This window comes from Achroia grisella, unplaced genomic scaffold, assembly GCF_030625045.1.
Source record: "Achroia grisella isolate CSIRO2021 unplaced genomic scaffold, CSIRO_AGI_Agris_v1 utg2156, whole genome shotgun sequence".
Lineage (NCBI taxonomy): Eukaryota > Metazoa > Arthropoda > Insecta > Lepidoptera > Pyralidae > Achroia > Achroia grisella.
The window spans coordinates 250143-273515 of NW_026712714.1; the positions used below are offsets into that span (position 1 = coordinate 250143).

Genomic DNA, 23373 nt, shown 5'->3' on the forward strand with positions numbered 1-23373 from the left:
CGATTAAAACCGCGGGCACAGCTAGTATTTATTATTATTATAGTATCGGAACTAAACAAAATAATATAAATCTATTAAAAGTAATGAAATGGACTTCCGCAAAATAACATCTAATTGAAGAAAATAAAGTTATACCCATGCAAAGCAATGTTTCTTACATTTTTAAATTTAATTTTAAGTAATTTTATATATTCTTAATTTATTTATCATATGAAGTATTTATTCAAATTTATGTAAATTTATATATTTATGTATCGCCATCACGTAGGGCAGTGATTCCCAGTCTATATCTACCCCCAGGGGTCTATGACAAACTGCAAATGGTCTACGACAGCGATCATCTTATTGTTTTTACTTTGTTTTTAACACTAAACTTTGCTACAGATAGAAGTTTACAAAAAAATCTACCCAAAACCGAATAATATGTCAAGGGGTCTACGATCCCAAAAGTTTGGGAACCTCTGACGTAGAGTATATAGCGTGATATAAAAAAAACTGCTATAACAATGCCTCACTGGTTTAACAGCTAAAATTTCAATTATTAAGTCTTTTCATTGTTTTGGACGTTGTCCTACCAAGCACTCGTTTTTCACAAAAGGCCAAATTCAGTTTCCTCAACTAACTTTAACATTAATAATCTTATGTCTAACATTATAAATTCTAAATTACAATGAAACGCAACTAAAATAAATAATAATACATCAACAATGTTTTGCTTATATTAAAAAAAAAATTTTAACACATCCAGATGCAGATGCGTTCATTTTTTTTTTCTACATTTTTGTCAAAATAATCCTAGTTGGAATACCTTTTTTTACTTAAGCAAAACATAACGGTTCAATATCCTAATAAAAAAGTTTCTTTGGATTAAATATTGCGGGAAACGAAAAATAGGAAAATATAACTATGTATATAATTATATAAATTGCGACAAATTCATAATTATATAATATAATAAATAAATAAATTTAATCTTCTATTTTAGATCCAATAATTTTTGACGTAAATAAATTATTCTTTAGTTCTCTTTTCGTAAATTTGGCAACTTAATTTAAAAGAAGGAAAAAGTAATGTCTCTTTGGATTAACATACATATAGATATGGTGTGAAACCATAGACAAATTCACAAATCTTTGAAATTTCTTTGGCAGTATTATAAAGTCGTATACGCGTTGAACTGGCAACACTCTTATTTTTTTTTAATTAGTTGCAACACTTTTGTTTTATCACAATTTCATTGTTATGTAACTGGTACGCGGTTATAGACGCCAGTAAATTTGATATACGTTTTATAACGTAAACATTAAAATTTATATATATATAATTTTGTTTTTAATATGTATAAACTCATCAAAATCGTGTCCTGCAGTGGATTAAATTATTTTATCATTAATAAAATAAATAATTACATTACTTATTAATGTTTTGCATAACACAAATATTTATGATAATTCAAAAAGAAAAAGGTTTAACATTTTTCAATCGTAAAGAAAAACTATAACTTTTAGCATCTTTTTTACCTTAATAACTTTAAAATTTAGTCGTTTTCTCTAGATCATAAATAGGCACGTATATAATGAAGTTAGGTATTGGACATATATATTATCAATCTACATTACTCATGTACTGACATGTCTATTGCTGTGTTGACATCGTTCTCCCCCATTTCCCCGGCCTGCTCCCCGTTATTCGGTAAAACCAGGCTCTCGTCCTCGCTAGACACGGAATTGGTGAAGCTGAGGAAATGTTTGCCAAAATCAATTTCAGTATCATACGCCGCCATGTCTGCTTCGGTACCGCTGCGTTCTGCGTTTTGGTTCTCAGCAGGTTGGTACGTGTACTCCTTTTGTTTCTTGCTGTTCTCGACGAACTGCTTCAGCTGTTGAGGCATAGGGAACGAGGACTTTATGTGGCACCTCTTCATCCAATTGCGGAGGGACTTCCTTGGTACTTTGTGGGTTTGTGCAGCCCTGGAAAAAAGATTCGCTTACAATTCGTTATATTATTATTTTCTTAAAATTACCAGCAGATTCTTTGTTTCCTTTAGTCCAAGTAGTTTTTATGGAGAAGAATGGGTTGGTTATCTTCTAATACTAGGATTAGTAAAGATACTTGATAAAGTGGATTATGTACATGAACAATAAAGTAGATATCCCACTTCACGCCACCCAAACAAAATCCTGAAGTACTACTTGTATTATATGAAAGAATAAATTGCCTAAAAACTTCATATTTAGCGTTATAAACAAATATAAAGACTCACCTGTAAATACTACCTCCTTTCTTTACGTCCATGAGAGCTGCCCACATGGCCTCGTTAGAATATCTTCTGTTAGGATTAAATTTCCCCATCATCACCCGCTCCAAGTCCTTCCGCGACAACCCTGACGAACTAACTTCTTTACCCTCTAAAAATTGGTCCAAATCAGATTTCAGCACAGTCTCTCCTATATCTACGTTTTTGTCCTTAAAAATCGGCGGTCTGCCTCTTTTCCGGGCTACGGGCTTGTCCCATATTTTGGGGAAAATTTCTTTGGTTGCAACCCCATCTTTTGCCTTTGGTATCAACTCCACTTCGGACTTTTGGTTTTTTATTTCAGTTTTCGGTTTCTTTACTTGACTCGCTTTTAGGAGCGACACCTCCAGTTCGCCGTTTTGTTCGAGCCAATTTTTATAATAATCATTCTCTACTTTATCCGTACCATCGATGCCTTTTGGTACATCATCCAGTGGTGCGTTTGTATTGAAACCATATTTAGAAAACTCGTTTCGTATTTCAGTAGCGTTCATTTTGGATAATTTATTAATATAGTCTGTATTAGCTTTTGCTAAATTTTGTAACTTTGTTTGGAAAAATAATTCGCTCTCCGGCTTCACTCTAATGTACGGTACATGGCGACCTGAAAAAGCAGAGTAATAATTATTTTTTTTTCTTAAACCATCGCGAACCATGAATGTAACGCTAAAGAAAAAAAAATAAAAACAAAAAAAACGGAGACAAATGTCTGTAAGATATCCCTGTGAACAGGACGACATAAAATAAAAAAAAAATACATTCATGGTTCTACGACTTTTTTAAATATTAACAAATCCAATTTATAATAGACAAAGTGGCCTACCTTACAGACATTCGTTTTTTTAATTCTACAATGTCCATTCACAATATGATCTTCTACACTCACACAATCTATGTACGCATAGATAAACAAAACGCGCGCGAAAACACCGTATTAAAAAATAAATTCTTAAAAAAAAAGCAAGTGACAACACAGAAGTCACATTGCAAACAAACATTGAATATTTTTTTTAACAAAATCATAAACAAAAAGTTATTTTGAAACAGTAATAAAAAAAAAACTTACCAGAGGGCTGTCCTAAGCTGCTTCCAGGTTTGGCAGGTTCCTCATCCTAGAAAATACATGTTGTTTATGGTCAATTTTGTTCAACTTTACATAAGGGGATTGCACTTATATAGTAACTAGCTTGCCGCGATTTCGCATGGAATTTGACTTTATTTCTCTATAATAAAAGTAGCCTAAGTTACTCCTTATTACATCAGCTACCTGCCAAAAAAAGTCCCGTCAAAATCGGTCCAGCCATTTTAGAGATTAGCCGGAACAAACAGACAGACTGACAAAAATTGTAAAAAATGTTATTTTGGTGTATGTACCGTATTTATATTCATATGCATGTAGTAAAAAACGGTTATTTTAATATTACAAACAGACACTCCAATTTTATAACACCCGTAAAAATCCGGAGCGAGTAGATAGTATTTTATAAAAAAAAAATAATAATAATTTTATTTGTAATAAATTTTGGGTATATACATATATGATGTTATACAAAAATATGGCCCTTGCAAAAACTGCTTATATCAAGCGTACAAATCTAAAGTTAATTAAATTATCGATTGTTTATATAATTATGAATTATTGTATGTAGTTATATGTCAATTTGTATATAAATCTAAATGTCATGAGTCACAATTTATTACTTTACTATTCCAAAAACTCTTTAATTGAGTAAAAACACTTGGAAACTAACCATTCATACAGTTTTCTTTTATATAACACGTGAGTTGCTCACCTCGTTGTATTCCATATTGTCGTTGTCCAGCTCGCCGTAGTAAAGTCCATCTTCTTCCACAGTCTCTTGTTTCACGTCGGTCCTCTCCTCTGATTTGCGTTTCTTAGGTCCATTTGTTGTCGTGGTGCTGGCCGTCTTCTGTTGCGTCGGTCCTGAATAGAATAGAACAGAATAGAAAATCATTTATTCAAATAAACCTACATTGAAGCACTTTTGAATAGTCATCACATTTTTTTAATCTACCGCTCATTCAAAGCTGTCTCATCACAAGAAGAACGAGCAAGAAACTTGCGTGTTGCTCTATTAAATAATTGTATTCTTACTTTACATTTTTAAGTTTAAGTGTGTGAATACAAACCACCAATTAGCATTAATTAAATGAAATATCCAAACATTTTTACCATTACATATGTAAGAAATAATTTATATGTCTATATATTATATTTATGAAATGATTAAATAGGAAACTATCAAGTATTGTACTGACTATACAGCGCCATCTTACAATCAATTAGATTAGAGACATTTGTGTGTATATCATAACTTATTTATATTGTAAAAATGTAACAATGATACAATATCTACAAGGAAGTGCTAATTAATTATGGTATTTTCTAAAACTATTTTAAGTATTATATGTTCCACTATTTTGTATAATTGTAGTGTAATGATAGATAGAGGAAAGGAATGAACCGACTACCCTTCTTCTTAAAAAGGGGTAATCAGTTCAGAAAGTTGGTTAGATACGCGCTGGAGTTAGAACAAAGAGGAACTTTGAATAAACGGCTTGCATATAGATTCACTGTTTTTATTGCCACCTGATTTCTTATACATACCTGAACATTATTTATCATTACTATAGAACATTACTCAAATTATTAACCGGGTCTTAACACGACTTAACACGTAGATGAAGAAAAAACTGCTGTCACCTATCTACATTGACATCGCTGTTACTCCAGTCAGCTCGTGACCACGGCTAGTGCAACCTAGTCGAAACGTCGAGAGAGGTAAATACCTTTATTTGCCATAAAATTATTCGTGTTAAGACCCAGTTAATAATTTAAATAATGTATATTACACACGAAAGTTTAAAAATAACTTTTTTTTATTGGGTTTGTGTGGGCTATTGTCAGATGTTTGTAGCACCTGTAGCACTGCGACCTACATAGATCTATTGTGCTCGCCCTTTTTCAAAGTTCGCTACCTAGACCCGTCAGGGACAAGAATTGAAGGATATTCTTAGGAGCGATGGTTTTTATCTCCTCGGGAAAGAGTGTAAACTTTTCAAAGGAGATATTTCGTTTATGCATGAGTAGGCTAACAAAAACAAAAATAACTTCACACATAACTGTTATCAAAGATAGGGTAGCCAGCAGAGCAATTTCAACTACATAAATGTAAAAAAAATTACGATACGCCTCTTATCTGTGTTATGGGCTTGTCCCATATTTCCGGGAAGATTTCTTTGCTGGCAACACTGTTTTCCTTTTGAAATTTTTACATTGTACCAAAAGAAACTATCAGGTGCTTCTTTCTTTAGTATTTTAATCAAACACGTTCTCATTCGGACAGCTGTCTCATCACAAGCAGAAGATCGAGCAAGAAACTCTCGTGTTGCTCTTTTAAATAATTGTTGTAACTTTACATTTTTAAGTTGAAATGTGTGAATACAAACTACCAACTAGCACTATATATTTACTCAATAGGATTGGTTCATTAGAGTATTCATTCGAATATTCTGTGGTATACATAGTCTTCTGGTCGTCGCTTCCACAAAACCTAGGGTATGTTGTTGTTGAGTCGTCCGCTGGTCCCTACGGACCGCAGGGAGCGAGCCTCGAGCTGAGCTCTTTGCCGAGGGTATATGATCAGTGCGTCCTACCCGTTACGACTTACGGTGCTGGAACGAGGTCCAGACGTAACGGGTTGACGATATGACTGGTCCACCAACTCAAAGTCACTCAACGAGCTATGGAAAGAGCTATACTTGGGAGTTTCTCTGAGGGATCAAATCCGAAATGTAGTAATTCAGAGAACTAATGTCACATAACTCTTCGTATACAAAAGTTAAGTTCAATGGGCTGGTCATATCTGTCGCAGAACTTATGCTCGCTGAAGTAGACGTGTTCTAGAGTGGAGATCGCGAATTGGCTGTCAGTTAAATCATATTTACTGAGCAAAGCCTATTACTCACTAAACGATTACTTGAATGATGAGCGTGCATGGCAATAGTTGTTCATGCACTGGATTTTCATTTAATATTAGACATAGACACCTATATAAATATACATTGTAAATAAACTGGCTTAAAAAAAAGTAATTCAATTCAGTTTCTTACCAGTTCTTCTCAATTGGATCTATATACCGAACTGGATGGTAGGGAAAAAATTATATTGTAAAACTTGACGTTCATAAGCGGCTAAAATGTCCTACATGAATATATGACTTTTGAATTTGAATTTGGCAAATGAATTTGGTAGGACGCCCCACAGTTAGGTGAGCGATTACATACGTAAGGTTGCGGGTAGTAGCTGGAAGAGAAGGACTAAAGATCATGCCCAGTGGCGTGCATTGAGAGAGGCCTATGTCTAGCAGTGGACTGATGATGATGATGATGATGATGATGATGATGATGATGATGATAATGATGATGATGGTGAGTTTGGTGAGTACAGACCGTTGGAGGCGGCGTTGTGCGCGTGTGCCACGAGCGCCTCGCTGGCCACCGTGTAGTCCTTGGTCTCCGTCTTCCCCACCTCCGAGCTGAACGACGACGTGTCGCTGGAGCACAGCCCTGTTGTATTACATCATACTATTATACCGGGTGTAAGGGACAGGGTGGCAAAAAACACTGTTATCTGAGCATTATCAGACCTTTTATTCTGAACTGTCACCTACATTTCTTTTAAAACCAGTGTTTCCACGTTGATGTTTTTTTTGGTTTTCAGTTCAGAATAACCCTCTCTGGTCACTTTTTTCTCGGAATTTTTTAAATATATTTTGATAATATTATATTTATATATTTTGATAAAGAGCTCGATGTTTAATATTTATGTAATTTTTTTTAGTAATAAGTATAGTATAAGTAAGGAGCCAACAGAATATCAGCGCTGCAGAGTTATCTGTAGCATTATGCTGAGTTGGCTGCCTTTTCACTTTTGCGGCACATAAAGCCACCTACATTTCTTTTATTAATTCGTGTTTTTCTGTATCTCATGTATGGTATGTGTTTGTAATTGTTGAATAAAGAATTTATCTATCTATCTATCTAATGGCGTTGATGTTTTTTTTAAAGCTTAGTTTTCAAGCTTTCAAATGACATATTATTTTTATTTAAATGTTGTATAATTTTATTAAGAACAATGTTTGAATGTGGGTGTAGCGCTTGAGTCGATTTGGTTGCTCGCGAGTGTAGATGACTATATTAATTGCCCTGGGGCTATTACTAGAATATAGTAACTATTCACGACCTCGGTGGTCTAGCGGTCTAGCACACTGCTTTACGTCCGATGGTCGCGGGTTCGATTCCTCGCACGGCACAAATATTTGTATTCATAAGTATGATTGTTTGTATCGGTCTGAGTGTTTTCTATGTATTATATGTATGTATTTACGAAATAGAATATCTTTGTATTTGTATCAGGCATCTAGTACACACAAGTTTTATCTAGCTTAACTTGGGTCTAGATGGCGGTGTGTGAATTGTCCTGAGATTATTATTATTATTATTGCCTGAACTATTAACTGCTATTTCCCTGACCATTATCCCACCAAAAACATAAATGTGAAATGATAGCCGAGTTTAATATTATAATATATGCCTTGATTGTTGACTTCTACGACAAAAGAGATGAGATCTAAATGGGCGCCAAGTTCAATGGTCTGTCCTGAAATGTATTTATAACAATATAAAATATCATTTCTTCTTATAACTTAGGATAATATACTGTAGCCTAAGGTCTAACTTGGCCAGTTCTCATATACCAATTATTACTTTCGATTGCTAGTTACTACTAATATTAAAATAGGAACCGACAAGTAACATGTTTAGAACTTGCGAAGGCTACAGTATATTTCGTATATGAAAACTAGCCAAGTTAGACCTTAGGCTACAGTATATTATCCTAAGTTATATTCACCTAATTACCTATCTGCATGCCAAATTTGAACTTCCTAGGTCATTTGGAAGTGGGTTATAATTTTGATCTATAGTTGATCAGTGATAAAAATGACGATTTTTGGACATTAATATCTAAATAACCGTTTGAGATATGTTTATGAAATTTGGAACACATATTTATCTCGCTAGTCTCAATATATGAACCAAATTTGACAGGTTTGTGTGAAAGAGTTTTTGAGTTATGAGGGGGTCAAAAGTGGCTCCAAATGGTTCGTGTAAATATACACACAGTGCTGCTTGCCAGTTTACTTGAAACTCGGCTTGACACACTACCGCGTGTCTAGATTAAGGGTGCAAGTGGATGGTGCTGATGACGTCACGTACCTCTGATCTGCAATGCTTCAGCTGACTTGAGCAGGCTGGGCAACTCCTCCTGCGTCACGTTCACCTCGCCCTTGTACATAAAGTCTACCAGCGCCTGCATTTCACTGAACCTACAACAACAGTATCATCATTACATAATATAAAACAAAATCGGTGTCGCTGTCTGTCCTTATGTATGCTTAAATCTTTAAAACTGCGCAACGGATTTTGAAGGGTGTTTTTTTAATAGATAGAGTGATTCAAGAGGTTTATATATATAATACAGGTATACATACGCTATCCGTCAAATTGCCAACACTGCCAACCCACAGAAAGAATTTAAGGGAATTCCGAAGGTATAACTTTCTAATTTCTCTCAACTGAGTTGCCATGATTACAGTCGGGTTGCAACCTGTCATATTTATTTTGAAAATTGGAGAAATATTCAAAGGTTCAATTCGATCGAGATTTTCTGGTAAGGGTCCCTTGAGTTTGAGGGCCCCGGGGCACTGCCCCGCCTAGCCCCTAGGTAGCTACGCCAAGGGTAAGTCATGTCTGTTGCCTATATACATAAACATCAGTAAAGACATCACGTCATCATGTGAGATGCGTGATACAGCTCATTAGTTGCCTTTTGATGCATTTTTATTTTTAACTAGCTGTATACGCGACTTCGTCCGCATGTAATTTAAGTTTATTTTTCTATAATAAAAGTAGCCTAAGTTACTCCTTATCAGCTACCTGCCAAAACAGTACCGTCAAAATCGGACCAACCATTTCAGAGATTAGCCGGAACAATAAGACAGACAAAAATTGTAAAAAAATGTTATTTTGGTGTTTGTACCGTATTCATATTCATATGCATGTAGTAAAAAACTGTTATTACAATATTACAAACAGACACTTCAATTATTTATATGTATAGATGTATAGAGATATACATACATGTGCCATTATCTTGTATATAAAATTCTCGTATCACAGTTTTCGTTCCCATACTCCTCCGAAACGGCTTGACCGATTCTCATGAAATTTTGTGAGCGTATTGAGTAGGTCTGAGAATCGGCCAACATCTATTTTTCATCCTCCTAAATGTTAGGGGTAGTCCACCCCTAAATATTTTTTTTATTTTAATGCAAAACAACGTTTGCCGGGTCAGCTAGTATTTATATATAATTATGTTATTTTTTTTTATTTAAACTCTTTATTGTTGATAATGATAGGTTAATTAAACTGATACAAAGAGCGGTCTTATAGCCAAGAAATCTCTTCCAGACTACCAGTAGAAAAAATAGAATAGAATAGAAAATCATTTATTCAAATACATTACATTGAAGCACTTTTGAATAGTCATAACATTTTATTTTTAATCTACCGCTCATTCGGAATGCTGTCTCATCACAAGAAGAACAAACAAGAAACTTGTGTGTTGCTCTTTTAAATAATTTATTCTTACTTACAATTTAAGTTTAAGTGTGTGAATACAAACCACCGATTAGCACTAATTCAATGAAATAATAAAATAGAAAAAACATTCAATATACAACAACTGGTTAAACAATTAATAAGAGAAAATAAGTCATAGTGATTAAACAAAAAGGGTAGGTTTATTCTGATGTATAAGCTATATTACTGAAAAGTTTCATCAAAAACCTTACCTCAATACATATTAATAGATATAATATCCTCACCTCATGTCCTTCATGAGTACAATGGGGTGCTTGCAGGGGTTCTGCAGCAGCAGCCGCTCCAGGTAGGCGGAGCATGCCGACAGCACCAGCTTGTGGCAGCGCAGCTGGCGGGACTCGCACGCGAGGGTCACGTCTGCAAACTGCTCCGTGAGCAGCAGCCGAGGGAACACAGCCTGGGGAACAATAATTTATACAGCCTCGGCTTCGCACGGCTATACTTGTATCATTACATAGTATAAAATAAAGTCGCTGTCGCTGTCTGCCCCTATGTATGCTTAAATCTTTAAAACTACGCAACGGATTTTGAAGCGGTTTTTTTTAATAGATAGAGTTATTCAAGAGGTTTATATGTATAATACATGTACAGTCATGCGAAGCCGGGGTGGGTAGCTAGTATTTGATATACGAAAACACCCAGACTAACACAAACAATTATATTTATGAATACCATTATTCATGTCATGTCAGGAATCGAACCTGCAACCATCAGGAGTAAAGCAGTGTACTAAACTGTAAGATCACCAAGGCAGTCTTACTGACGCTAAACTAAGTTGAAACTGCTCACAATTGACACTTGCATTATGGATGGGTAACCATGTATTGGCAATTTATAATTAATAAATATAAAAAATATAATAAAAATTAGAGATGAAACGGATATCCGGTCTCTGGCCTATCCGGCGGCCTTAATACTATCCGGCCCAATACCGGATAACTACTATTCGGCCGGAGAGGTACCCGGCCGTATAAAAAAAAATCTGGATAATATATTTTTTTAAAATAATTATTTGCTTTATTTAGTTAGTCTTAGTATTACTTAAGGAATAAAATTAGTTTTAGTTTTAATTTTTTTATCACTCAATAATAAATGACTGTTATAGAAAGAAAATAAATTTATCAGTTAGATAACTTCCGCCGGATATCCGACTATTCGGTCACATGGTTGGCCGAATATCCGGTATCCGGTATCCGGCCAAACTGCTATCCGTGTCACTATCTTCTATCTAAATATATATTACAAAAACACAAGGTGACTGACATAGTGATCTATCAACGCACAGCCCAAACCACTTGACGGATCGGGCTGAAATTTGGCATGCAGGTAGATGTTATTATGGATTTTGATTAATTCTACCCCCAAGGGGATAAAATAGGGGATGAAAGTTTATATGAAACTTTGTCAATTTTAAACCGATCGGGCTGAAACTTTGCATGTATAAAGCTACTATGACGTAGGCATCCCCTAAGAAAGAATTATGATAAATTCCACCCCTAAGGAGATAAATTAACGCGAGCGAAGCCGCGGGCGAAAGCTAGTCTCTAATAAAAACACATACCTGTAAGTTTGTGTGATAGGAATTCCACCTGACGCAGAACTGCTGTGGTGGCAACGCCATCTTGTATCAGTTATGGGAACTCGATCACATCAATCAATTCAATATAAACATATTTAAGTACATATATAATCTTTGGCCAATGTTATAGTCTATATTAAAATTGCACAGAGTATAAAAGTCCACGTAAAAGTTCCATATATAAGTATCACAGATTCTTTATGTTAGTAAAAATATTTTTTTTAAGTACATACAATACTTTTTTATTATTATTAATTAATAAGTAGAAACTATCAGACTAGACTGTATAATTTTTAATACTGGGACTCACTAAATACTCTTATATCATGTACCTGGAACAGAGAAACAGATGTTTAATATACATATAAATAAAATTAGAGTGTCTGTTTGTAATATTGAAATAACCGATGTTTACTACATGCATCATCATCATCATCTGCTTCTTCCTTATCCCATTTATTTGGGGTCGGCGTAATATGTTTTTAGTTTCCATTCATCCCTGTTCGCAGTCATCGCGTTATTTACTTCCTTTCTTACCATATCATCTTTCACACAGTCCATCCATCTCTTTTTCGGCCTTCCTCTGCCCTTATAACCATCCACATTCATTTGTAACATCTTTCTTAAAATATTATCCTCGTTCCTACGCATTACATGTCCATACCATGTTTACTACATACATATGAATATAAATATGGTACATACACCAAAATTTTTTACAATTTTTATATGTCTGTCATTTTGTTCTGGCTAATCTCTGAAATGGCTGGACCGATTATGACGGGACTTTTATTGGCAGGTAGCTCATGTAATATGGAGTAACTTAGGCTAATTAAATTTTAGAAAAATAATGTTAAATTAATATAGTTTAATATATTACATTAATAACTATTAAGAAATAATAAATATGAATTGAAAGAAATAATTAATTATATTGAAATATAAATTATTTGTAATAATAATTATTAACACATACAGTATATACATACAAAACATTCAGGCAGATACAACAATCATACTCAGAATAGAAATATTAACATGCAAGGAATTGAATCTGTGACTGTTGCAAGTAAGGCAGTGTGTTAAACCACTAAACCACAGAGGTTAAATTAAGTTTTATTTATAGTTATACTCTTTTTATGAGTCACGTCTCCTCATACAGTAGATCGCCCGTAATGTAACTTGGATGTACCCAAATAAAATTAAAATCTACGCGGATGAAGTCGCGGGAACAGCTAGTAATTTATAAATTTAGTATTTAATCGTTACACACACGATTCCGATAATAGACAGACACGGAAGTAAACTATATATATAGATAAAAAGAAAGAATTATTAAAATTGAAGCTCAGGAACCGAATATGTAATTCTATAATTTATTGTAATAACAATAATATACCAAATAATTTGTTGCATGTCTATAACATTGTGATTTATTTGATCATATCCTTTATTCACCAGATTAAATAAACAGTAACTATATTCACATTTGATAGTCATTGTTCAGTACAATCTTTGAAAATAATAATATTATGACTTTCGAAGATAAACAATTCAAAAACAATATATTTTATGAAGTTGACATTGATTAACATAAAAAATATTGCCCGTATCAAAAATATTTGACATTTATAATCGATTATCGTATTTAATATTCTATATTCGATTAATTAATAGAATATTTTATGAACTAGACAGTATGGGTCATGGTCTCCGCCTGGCCGAATTTTAAGTAATAATTTTTTTTTTGTTTTTAAGTAGTTTTACGGCCCTGAAAAGCAATAATAAATAAATAACTGAAGTAGAATGAATTAATTTATAATTCCGTGAAGGTTCAAATTAACCGAGTAGGTACCTGTCACTTCATAATGGTAAACATGAGGCGACTCTTCATTGGAAAATATAATAAGGCTGTAAGCATTTTAGTTTTCCCGCTCATTTAGAATATACTCCAACATAAAAAAGGAGTACGACTACAAATATATATATATACATAAAGAACTTTTACGTATTTTAATTATCCCATCGGTCACATCGGTTTCAATATTACAGTAAAACTTAACCATTCCTTTTTAGATACATTTACTATATTCTATTTTAAAAATATCCATTTAGGTATATACAGTACTAACTGACCCGCTTAATTTCGTCTGCATCACACTCACTTGACATTTATTTTTATATTTTATCCAAATTACATAATAATAATAATAATAATAATCTTAGGACAATTCACACAGCGCCATCTAGGCCCAAGTTAAACTAGCTAAAGCTTGTGTTATGCGTACTAGACAACTGACACAAATATACATACATCATTTTTTTTTGTAAATACATACATATTATACATAGAAAACACCCAGACCGATACAAACAATCATACTCATGAATACAAATGTTTGTGCCGTGCGAGGAATTGAACCCGCGACCATCGGTCGTAAAGTGGTGTGCTAGACTGCTAGACCACCGAGGCCGTCAATAATAGGTAGGTATATTTTTAAATTATAGCCTGTTTTAATCTGAAGTATAAATTATATTATTGAAATGTTTCATGAAAATCCGTTCACACATTGTCGTCTTTATAATATTAGTAAGATACCAATAATATAATAATTAAATTATATAATGATATGATATGATAATGATAAAAATTAAAACTTTTAACGGTTTCATTATTCTATAATAATAAAATTATTTAAAAGAGCAACACGCAAGTTTTCGCTCGTTCTTCTTGTGATGAGACAGCTTTCCGAACGAGCGGTAGATTAAAAAAAAAATGTAATGACTATTCAAAAGTGCTTCAATGTAAGTTTATTTGAATAAATTACTTTCTATTCTATTCTATTCTATTCTATATGATTTCTAAGGATACAATTTGTAGTTAATTGTTAATAGTCTTTATTAACTGCACGTAACACAAATAAATGTCGAAGCTGAAATAAATACGAGCGACGCGACGGGTTCCAGAAACGTAATGTAATTAGGCAACTTTTCCCGCGAGAGTGAAAGAGATAGACGGAGATCGGAAAATTCCCCCCCACAACAAAAGTTACAACAAAAAGGCGGTTGAACATAAAAATCAATACGGTGTAGGGGCAAGTGACCCCAACCTATGCTTTCTCGGCGCAACATTAACAATGTCATGCATTAACCCATCATTTTGTGATATACATACGGTTTTTAAAGATAAAATGAACTAGTTGTATTAAATGATAATGTATGTACTATACAAAACTCCAACCTAACATTTTGATACAGAAAATTATAGCGTTTGAATTAAACGATGTGTAATTAATAATATATGTTATTTATTAATAAAATATAGATATAAGAACATAAAGTAGGCTAAACACGGAATTTCTAATAAGATCATAATTTGATCTTAAATCCAGTAGACTCGTGAATTGGTATATCATAGATTTTAGTGGAATATTTGACAAAGAAGCATAATGCTATTTTTAGGCGTAGGATCATATTTATTACTAGCTGTACACGCGACTTCGTCCGCGTGGAATTTAACTTTATTTTATTAAAATAAAAATAGCGTAAGTTACTCCTTATTACATCAGCTACCTGTCAAAAAAAGTCCCGTCAAAATCGGTCCAGCCATTTCAAAGATTAACCGGAACAAACATACAGACAGATAGACAGACAAAAATTGTAAAAAATGTTATTTTGGTGTATGTACCTACCGAATTTATATTCATATGCATGTAGTACAAAACGGTTACTTCAATATTACGAACGGACACTCCAATTTTATTTAGGTAATATATGTATAGAAATATATATTATCTACTGTATATTATTGTTTTATTTGTATGTTTTGGATTGTAAATGTTTTACAATCCAAAACATCGTTACAAAGTAGTCAGTTACAATAGCTGCTTGTACTTGGGTCCACACATTCTATCTAAATGCACGTAATTATACTTGACGTGGTGTTTCTGTCTTATGCAATATATGGTAATCGATAGTTCTCGACTATTCCAATAGAATTCTAGAGGTCTTCACATATGTTCATGGGGAATGAGTATTTTTCTTACCTATAAATAAGTACCTATGTAGATTTTCTTGGACTTATTTAGGTTTTTCTTATGGGTAGTATGTAAATCTGTTTGTAATAACAATATTTAGACCATTCTGTTCTCTTTAGAATTTTGTTAGTTGAAATTTTAATATATCTATACATATAAATAAAATTGGTATGTCTGTCTGTAATATTGAAATAACCGTTTTTACTATATGAATATGAATATAAATACGGTACATATACCAAAATAACATTTTTTAATTTGTGTCTCTGTCTGTTTGTTCCGGCTAATCTCTGAAATGGCTGGACCGATTTTGACGGGACTTTTTTTGGCAGGTAGCTGATGTAATAAGGAATAACTTAAGCTTTTTTTTTTATAACACAGGGGACAAACGAGCATGCGGCTCACCTGATGGTAAGTGATTACCGCCGCCCATGAGCACCCGCAACACCAGGGGAATGCAAGTACGTTGTCGGCCTTTTAAAAAGGAATAAGCTCTTTTCTTGAAGGTTTCAATATCGTATCGGTTCGGAAATACCATTGCTGGAAGGTGATTCCACAATGTGGTTGTTTCACAAAATGTTTCTAGAAAACCGTACTGTGGAAGACCGCCATTCATCCAAATGATCAGGATTTTATTTACTTTTATTTTAGAAAAATAAAAATTAAACTCCACACGGACGAAGTCGTGGGAACAGCTAGTTATCAATATATACGATGGAGTATCTTATGACTGTTATTATTATTTAAATGAAAACCAAGAATAATATATTTCTATTTTGTACGAGATAATGACGTTGTAAAAGTTTTTATATAATATTCTACCTTAATTTTATTTTGTTGATTTTATATATTGACAAAGTAAAAAACTGCTCATGTAAGATATTTTGTGGTTCTTTATAGAAGTGATGTTGTTATTACTAACCCTAGCGTCCAGTTTGATTTGCTATACAGTAGAGAAAAACTGGCAATAAATTCAACTTATTAAGTTTTCTGTATATTTTTTAAATAAAAACAATGAAATCAAATATCGTGAGAGTTTGGTAGTGACGTCTTTAAACCGTTATCAGAGCGTTAGAAGCAGACATCTTGAAATTGGAGATATGCGCATTCCACACTTAGCGTTGGTTCCTGGCAACAGACACAGATAATCTGTGGATCATTTTCTGTATGGCAGTACAGAACATATTTTTTTTACATGAATGATGATAAAGATACTTTAAGTTGGGCTAAAAAGGACTAGTATTCAGAGCCGTAAGATATATTAAATAAAAAAAAAAGATGAACTTTTGACAATCTTGTCAAAAGTTCTTATAATTATTTTTATTAACTAGACATTGCACATATTAAAAATAACTGTTCTGAATTATCACTACCTTTGGATGATGAATCTAATCTTTAATAACTTAGGTATAAATATAGACGGTTTATAGAGATTAGATTATAAGTTATTGTTGTAATACTGGGAAGAACTACGAAATGACTAGGTTTACCAAAAAATAATAATAAGTTTTTTTTCTTTTTCTGACTTTGGCACATTGGTGCAATTGCCAAAGACAAAATTAATAAGGTTCTATTCAAAATTTATACTATAATAAGATAACTTACAATCGTATTAAAAAAAGAATACAATACCTATTAATTGTAATAAACGGCATTCTCTTAAAATTTAATATATTTTTTTTATAATATTTCATTTATTTTATAACACAGGGGACGAACGAGCATTCTGCTCACCTGATGGTAAGTGATTACCGCCGCCCATGAGCACCCACAACACCAGGGGAATTGCAAGTACGTTGTCGGCCTATTAAAAAGGAATAAGCTCTTTTCTTGAAGGTTTCAATATCGTATCGTATATATATAATTAATATCTTATAAAGTATACTTGTGTCATCTCAAGAAAAAAAATAAAAGTACAGATAATCATGTTTTTTTTTGGGTTTATAGATACGATATGGGTTTGTAGATACGAGAAATTACATGGAAATAAACAAATATCACATTTTTAATCATTTAGGTTCATATATAAAAACTCGGAACATCGAATATTACTCTAGAATACTGAATTAATCGATAATAAGTACCTACTTTTTAAAATTGTCATCGTATCAAAACTTAAAATCCATGATTTTGCTATATTGAATAAAATTAATTTAAAGTCTACGCTTGCAAATTGATTAAATGTATTTTCAATGAGCCATATAGTACTCGGAATTTGCAACGGCAGTAAAAATATAATTAACAAAATTCTACCGTTTTAAATATACAAGACATTGTACTCATAAAACAAATCCACTCGAAAACAGAAAGGGAGTGCAGTATCTGTGAGATAAGTAAAAAAAGCGCCCCCCGACTGGAGGGACTGCCGCCGGGGCAACGGCCATCGACCCTAGGGGCGCGCCCGAAATAGACCGCGCGGGGGTCCCGTACCCTGTTTATATTTGGCACGGACATTTTGAGGCCATTGATGTAGAAATGTAGATGCTTCTCAGAATCAGTTCGCCTAGTTATATATGTAGTGGAATAGTTTACAATATTGAACTATGTTTGAGCCTTCTTATTAAAACAAATCATATATAGTTTCACAGCAAAGGATTTTGGGATTAACAAAATATTCCTTCACGAATTAATAGTTATTAACTAGAATATGTATATGATATTATTTTAGGAAGGAATGAAGTCTTTAGAACTGTCTGTTCTCCCAAGTTTGAATTTAAAAATTAATCTGTATTATTGTAATTTAGCTGTTTCTTGTCAGTTCTTCTCATCTCGAAATCATTCCGAACTGACGGTATATTTGACATATCATAAAAGTCTGTAATAGACCTACATGAATAAAGATATTTTGTTTCTTTTTTAATATCGTATTATCGAGTTTAGGATTAAATAATTTAATAAACCAGGCATAGTGTGGTATTGGATTATTTCCTCATACCATGTACGGGATCTGCTACAGATATAGATAAAAATAAAAAATATCAATTCTATATATATATAAAACGTTCTAGTTAATATTTTTATCTATGTAGGTACATTTGAAGTCGTTTGGAAATCCTACTAAAAAGTTAGAAGTGATTATACGTGTCACACTGTTGGGTTTCCTTAAGAGGAAGTTTCCATTGTAGGTTTTCATGACGCAATCGATTTCAAACTCCAGAGGTCTTACAGGATTAATAAATATATATTTTCTTTTATTTTGTCAGGTCAAAACAAAAAGTCTAATATAAGGTTTAGCTGAGCTATTTAGTTTTAACGTCTGGAAAAAACGGTTACATTGTGAATGTCAAATAACTAACTGTCTACTCATCAGTGAAATAATGCATAGACTGCTATAACTTAGTATGACAATAAAACAGCCAGAATAGACAATATGTTTTTTTCTTAAAACTGACGTTTGATAGACATTGTTACACAGAATATTGGTAGTCGGTGGGTACTGTGTTGCCAACGACGCTTGTGAATTGCTACTTTATTTTTAAGACCAAAATGCCATAAAACTTGAATTGGTGATTAGCTGTTATGCGACGATATTGGTACTTATAAAAGAACTGTACAAGCAGACAAATGCATTTTAACCTAATGAAGTAGAAGTGTAATTAGTATAAGTGGATATATAAGATTGGAGATCCATCGAGACCACGTATCTGCAGTAAAGTATACCTACTGAGGTCCAACCATCATTTATCACATACATTTATGACTCAACACATAAAGATACAGCGCTGATAAATGATAACAAATCCTTTACTCTGATAGACGGTACAGGAAAACATTGCTATTTTAATACTATTGTTGAAATATTACGATGAATCTGATCACTCAAAATATTAAGCCAGTATTTGTTCATGTAGGATATTTAATATACGTGTTTAAGCCAGTTTTTATATTTTCATCCCGACTTAACACAGTTGCATTACAAATTTTAGTTTCTCGGCTTGTTCTATATCACACATTATATACATAAACTTTCCTCATAACTTAATATATTAATTGCTGAAAATTCCATTAAAATCTGTTGCATAGTTTCAAAGATATAAGCGAACAGACAGTGACGACCTTATTTTATACCGTGTAAAGAAGTTTCCTACAGTCCAGTAGATAGTTCCACTTGTGATGATCTGGCAAGAAACTCTATGTTGTTCTTTTGAAGTATATTCGTTAACATCATTCACTTATTTGGGTGTTATATCTAACACATATTCTTGAACTAATACCATATGCAGTACATATTTAATTTACATAATCTCTCTCAGAAATATTTGAACATACTATTTGAAAAAAACTTTAGCTTTGAGCATGTAGCAAATGCGCAGACAGGGATCCGTAGCTAGTAAAGTTTTCAATTCATCTGCCTGCAATAATGTCTATTTCATAATAACACTGAACCAACACAAATTTCATTTAAAAATACATTGGTACACGTTTGCCGTTTATATACGGTCACAGGGAAATACGTATACAATTTTAACCCAGTTTAAAGAGGCGTCTCGATATAAGACAGCACAAGAGTCCACTCGAAGAAATATAGCTTAGATTTTGGGTCACAAACTTGTAGATTTTAGCAATTAACCATAGAGGGCAACATGTAGGTTCTGCATCCTGCATGGTATAAAAAGTTCTCTATGATATACGAAGAGGTTGTTAGACAAACAAAGCAAATTCATATAAACTTCTCATAGGGCCTTGTAAACTGATTTCACAATAAATTAAATTAAACAATTGCTGATGCATTGTGAGTGTGTGTTTAATTTAATTTAATTAATTATTTAACTTTCTTATTTAGAATATAAGGATGTGTTTGTTCGTTTGTTGGATCCAATAGGAGTGGCTCATATCCTTTACCCTTTACATATTCATTATACCTTTTACTTTTTAAAGAAAATCAATCAAGAGTCTAAGATAACTTGCGTTACAGAGTCCCATCAAAGTATATCTAGTATATATTAGTGAACGAGTATATATTCGTGCTTTATATACATGTAAATGAATGCAACTAACGTTCTTTAGGCTGTGTGAAATTTATTTTTAAACTATTAAGCTGGCTGATGAATTATTTTATTAAAATTCAGCTTTAGTAGCAGCATAAAGGTTGATATAAGTATATATACTACCTAAATACTTATCATTAAGTGTTCACATAAATTGAAGTACTGCATCGTATATTTTATCTATATCTATGGTGGATATATTTGGTTGTATCCATAAATCCATAAAGGAATATTTTTAAGGTCATAGCTGGAAATTTACCAGCAAGTTAGCGATATGTGACCACTGAAAAACCTTAACATACCATACCCATCTAATAATAGACTTCGTGATAAGACTATTAGAGTATCTAGTTAGGAAATGTTAGTTGACCTCTATAATAAAAAGCTTTATTACTGAAAATTGTTTTATTTATTGAATTACTAGGCTTTGATTAAAACAAAATAATTCTTTTGTTCAAATCAAAGTATCTATAAAATGTATATTTTCTTGCCTCTTACCAGTTAACCAGTCTAAATTCTGGCATGAGAACAATAAGTTAAGAACCTTTATATCCTTAAGAGTTAGAACTGATGAGTTTTATGCTTAAAATTCTAGATATTCTAGAGCAAATATGCAAAAGTGGTAGTGATAGAAGATCAAAGCATGCGTTAGTTTTTGATGACGTCTCAAACTCAAGGTCTATATTTAAAGCATATGACATCATGAAATTTCATACAGATAGACTATATGAGAAGTTGTGCATTTGTTTCTAGGCGTGTTTTCTGCAGATATTATATCTAATTATTTGAGAACAATGAGTAATGTACCAGAGGTGCATTATGATTATTTACTGATGCATTCTGAAGGTCAACTGATGTGTAAGATACATAGTATCAAACTAAAATATTCAAAACAAATTAAAGAGAAAAAGTAAGTAAGCAATCAATGAAAAATGTTACTGTCTATTAAAATTAGACAAATTAGAAGTACTTCAACACCATATCTTAACGTAAAAATATCAACAAAAAAATGGGCTAATGTAGAACAATGTAAACATAATGAAATTATAAATATTGAAGAAATCAATAATCAATTTAAGACAAATCTGTTACAAATTAACAAGGTTAAATTGTTAGAAGAGCTAATTGAAAAACATTAATGAATAGGGACTGTGAAAACCAAGAACTTAAAGCTAAATATTGGACAAGTACCTACAATAAAAATTTTAAGATTGCATAATGCACATACCATAAAGTAAAAATATAGGTTAAAGGTGATACTGAAAATATGAGTCCTATATTATATGATAAATATTAATAAAATTGTTGAACAAAAGACCAGTAATAACACAGGCGTAAATAAATAGAAGTACAAGATGAAAAAGAGCTTATATATATATGTAACCACAACAGTATCTAAAATAAATAAAGATACTATAAAATATAAATAATTTTATATAATTGTTTTTAATTGACGTAGATGCATTTTATAACTTAATATAAATTAAATGTAATACAAAAAATAATAAAATAGATTTTTTTAGATGAATGGTTCATCTATTGGAACATTAAGAGTAGATTAATATTAAAAGGTTCAGTGACCCAGTAAATATGTATTTTGTTTTTTAAAAGACATTGTGACAAAATTCAAAATAACCATGTTCATAACTTGGTATCTTAAAGTAGAAAGTAAATAATAAAATATGTATTTAAAATATAATTATATTATATGATTGTACACACAATGTATAAGATTAAAAATGATTAACTTTGAAACAAAAATAATACAGAACTTCATATAAATATTAAATAAAATACATAAACTCAATATACTTCTATCTTATCAGAATTTCACATTTTACGGTAAACATTAGGTTCGGCTGTTTGACCGATAACCGTAGCTATTAACTCTATAAAAAAGTAGACATCGAACTATAAACTAGGCACTTACCAAAGAAGTATTAGCCAAGAACTAAAGAATAATCACTGATTTAGGAGTAAAATATAGTGCAGTGTTTCCTTCGACTCTGCCACGAACATAAGCACAAAGCTAACATTTGGCCGATCCTAAAATAGGATATCGCAGGCCCCAACTAATGTTATAAACATTCATGCATGGCTCAGATTGACTCACACATGCAAGAGCTAATAAAAAAAATCAATATTTAAACAATTATACCGGCCCTAAATATAGCTGATAAACATTAAATATTAAACGCGAATCAAAACGCAATAGACACAACGCAATGGTCGACTCTCGAATACTGAAAAATGTGATTTTTCATGACCACAACCTCCAATAGGGGAAACCAACTAAAATAGAATTAATACTCACAACACCGATAGGACCTCGCTACACATCGCGTATGCAATTACTCTTCGTCGATGTTTTTTTAAACGATGAAAAATCAATAATTTTTAAGAGCACAAAATTGTTCATATTTTTCCATTGGGGCCCCGTTTTTCTCCATCTCAGTTGCGCGAGTACTTAAAAATGAAAAACTTATCAAGAAAACTGTGCAAACGAAAGAGATGCATATAGGTCGACAATTGTAAATAATGACAGGAGCGAATCATAACAAATGAGGGAGACAGCCAATGGATTCGGTGTTAACAAAAACAAAAGACATTACGTAATATCATAACACCGGTTTTACACTAAATACTCACCAGTAATAGCTCCATATAATATGCCCCAAACAACAAATTAAAAGATGCAAACGTTTTTAACACATTTTGTATGCATTT

The 23373-nt window shown here is 32.5% G+C and overlaps 1 protein-coding gene across 1 annotated transcript; it reads right to left on the reverse strand.

Annotated features, from left to right (window-relative positions):
* Window positions 1–1615: 1615 nt before the first annotated feature.
* On the reverse strand, window positions 1616–22858 carry LOC131842276 (uncharacterized). The gene is made up of 9 exons (XM_059190812.1): window positions 22577–22858; window positions 11604–11953; window positions 10267–10439; window positions 8597–8706; window positions 6770–6886; window positions 4090–4241; window positions 3363–3408; window positions 2264–2900; window positions 1616–1970 (listed from the first exon to the last, which is right to left on the reverse strand). The coding sequence occupies exons 2-9, from the start codon at window positions 11661–11663 to the stop codon at window positions 1616–1618; spliced, it is 1650 nt and encodes a 549-aa protein (XP_059046795.1). The 5' UTR covers window positions 11664–11953; window positions 22577–22858.
* Between the last annotated feature and the right edge of the window lie 515 nt (window positions 22859–23373).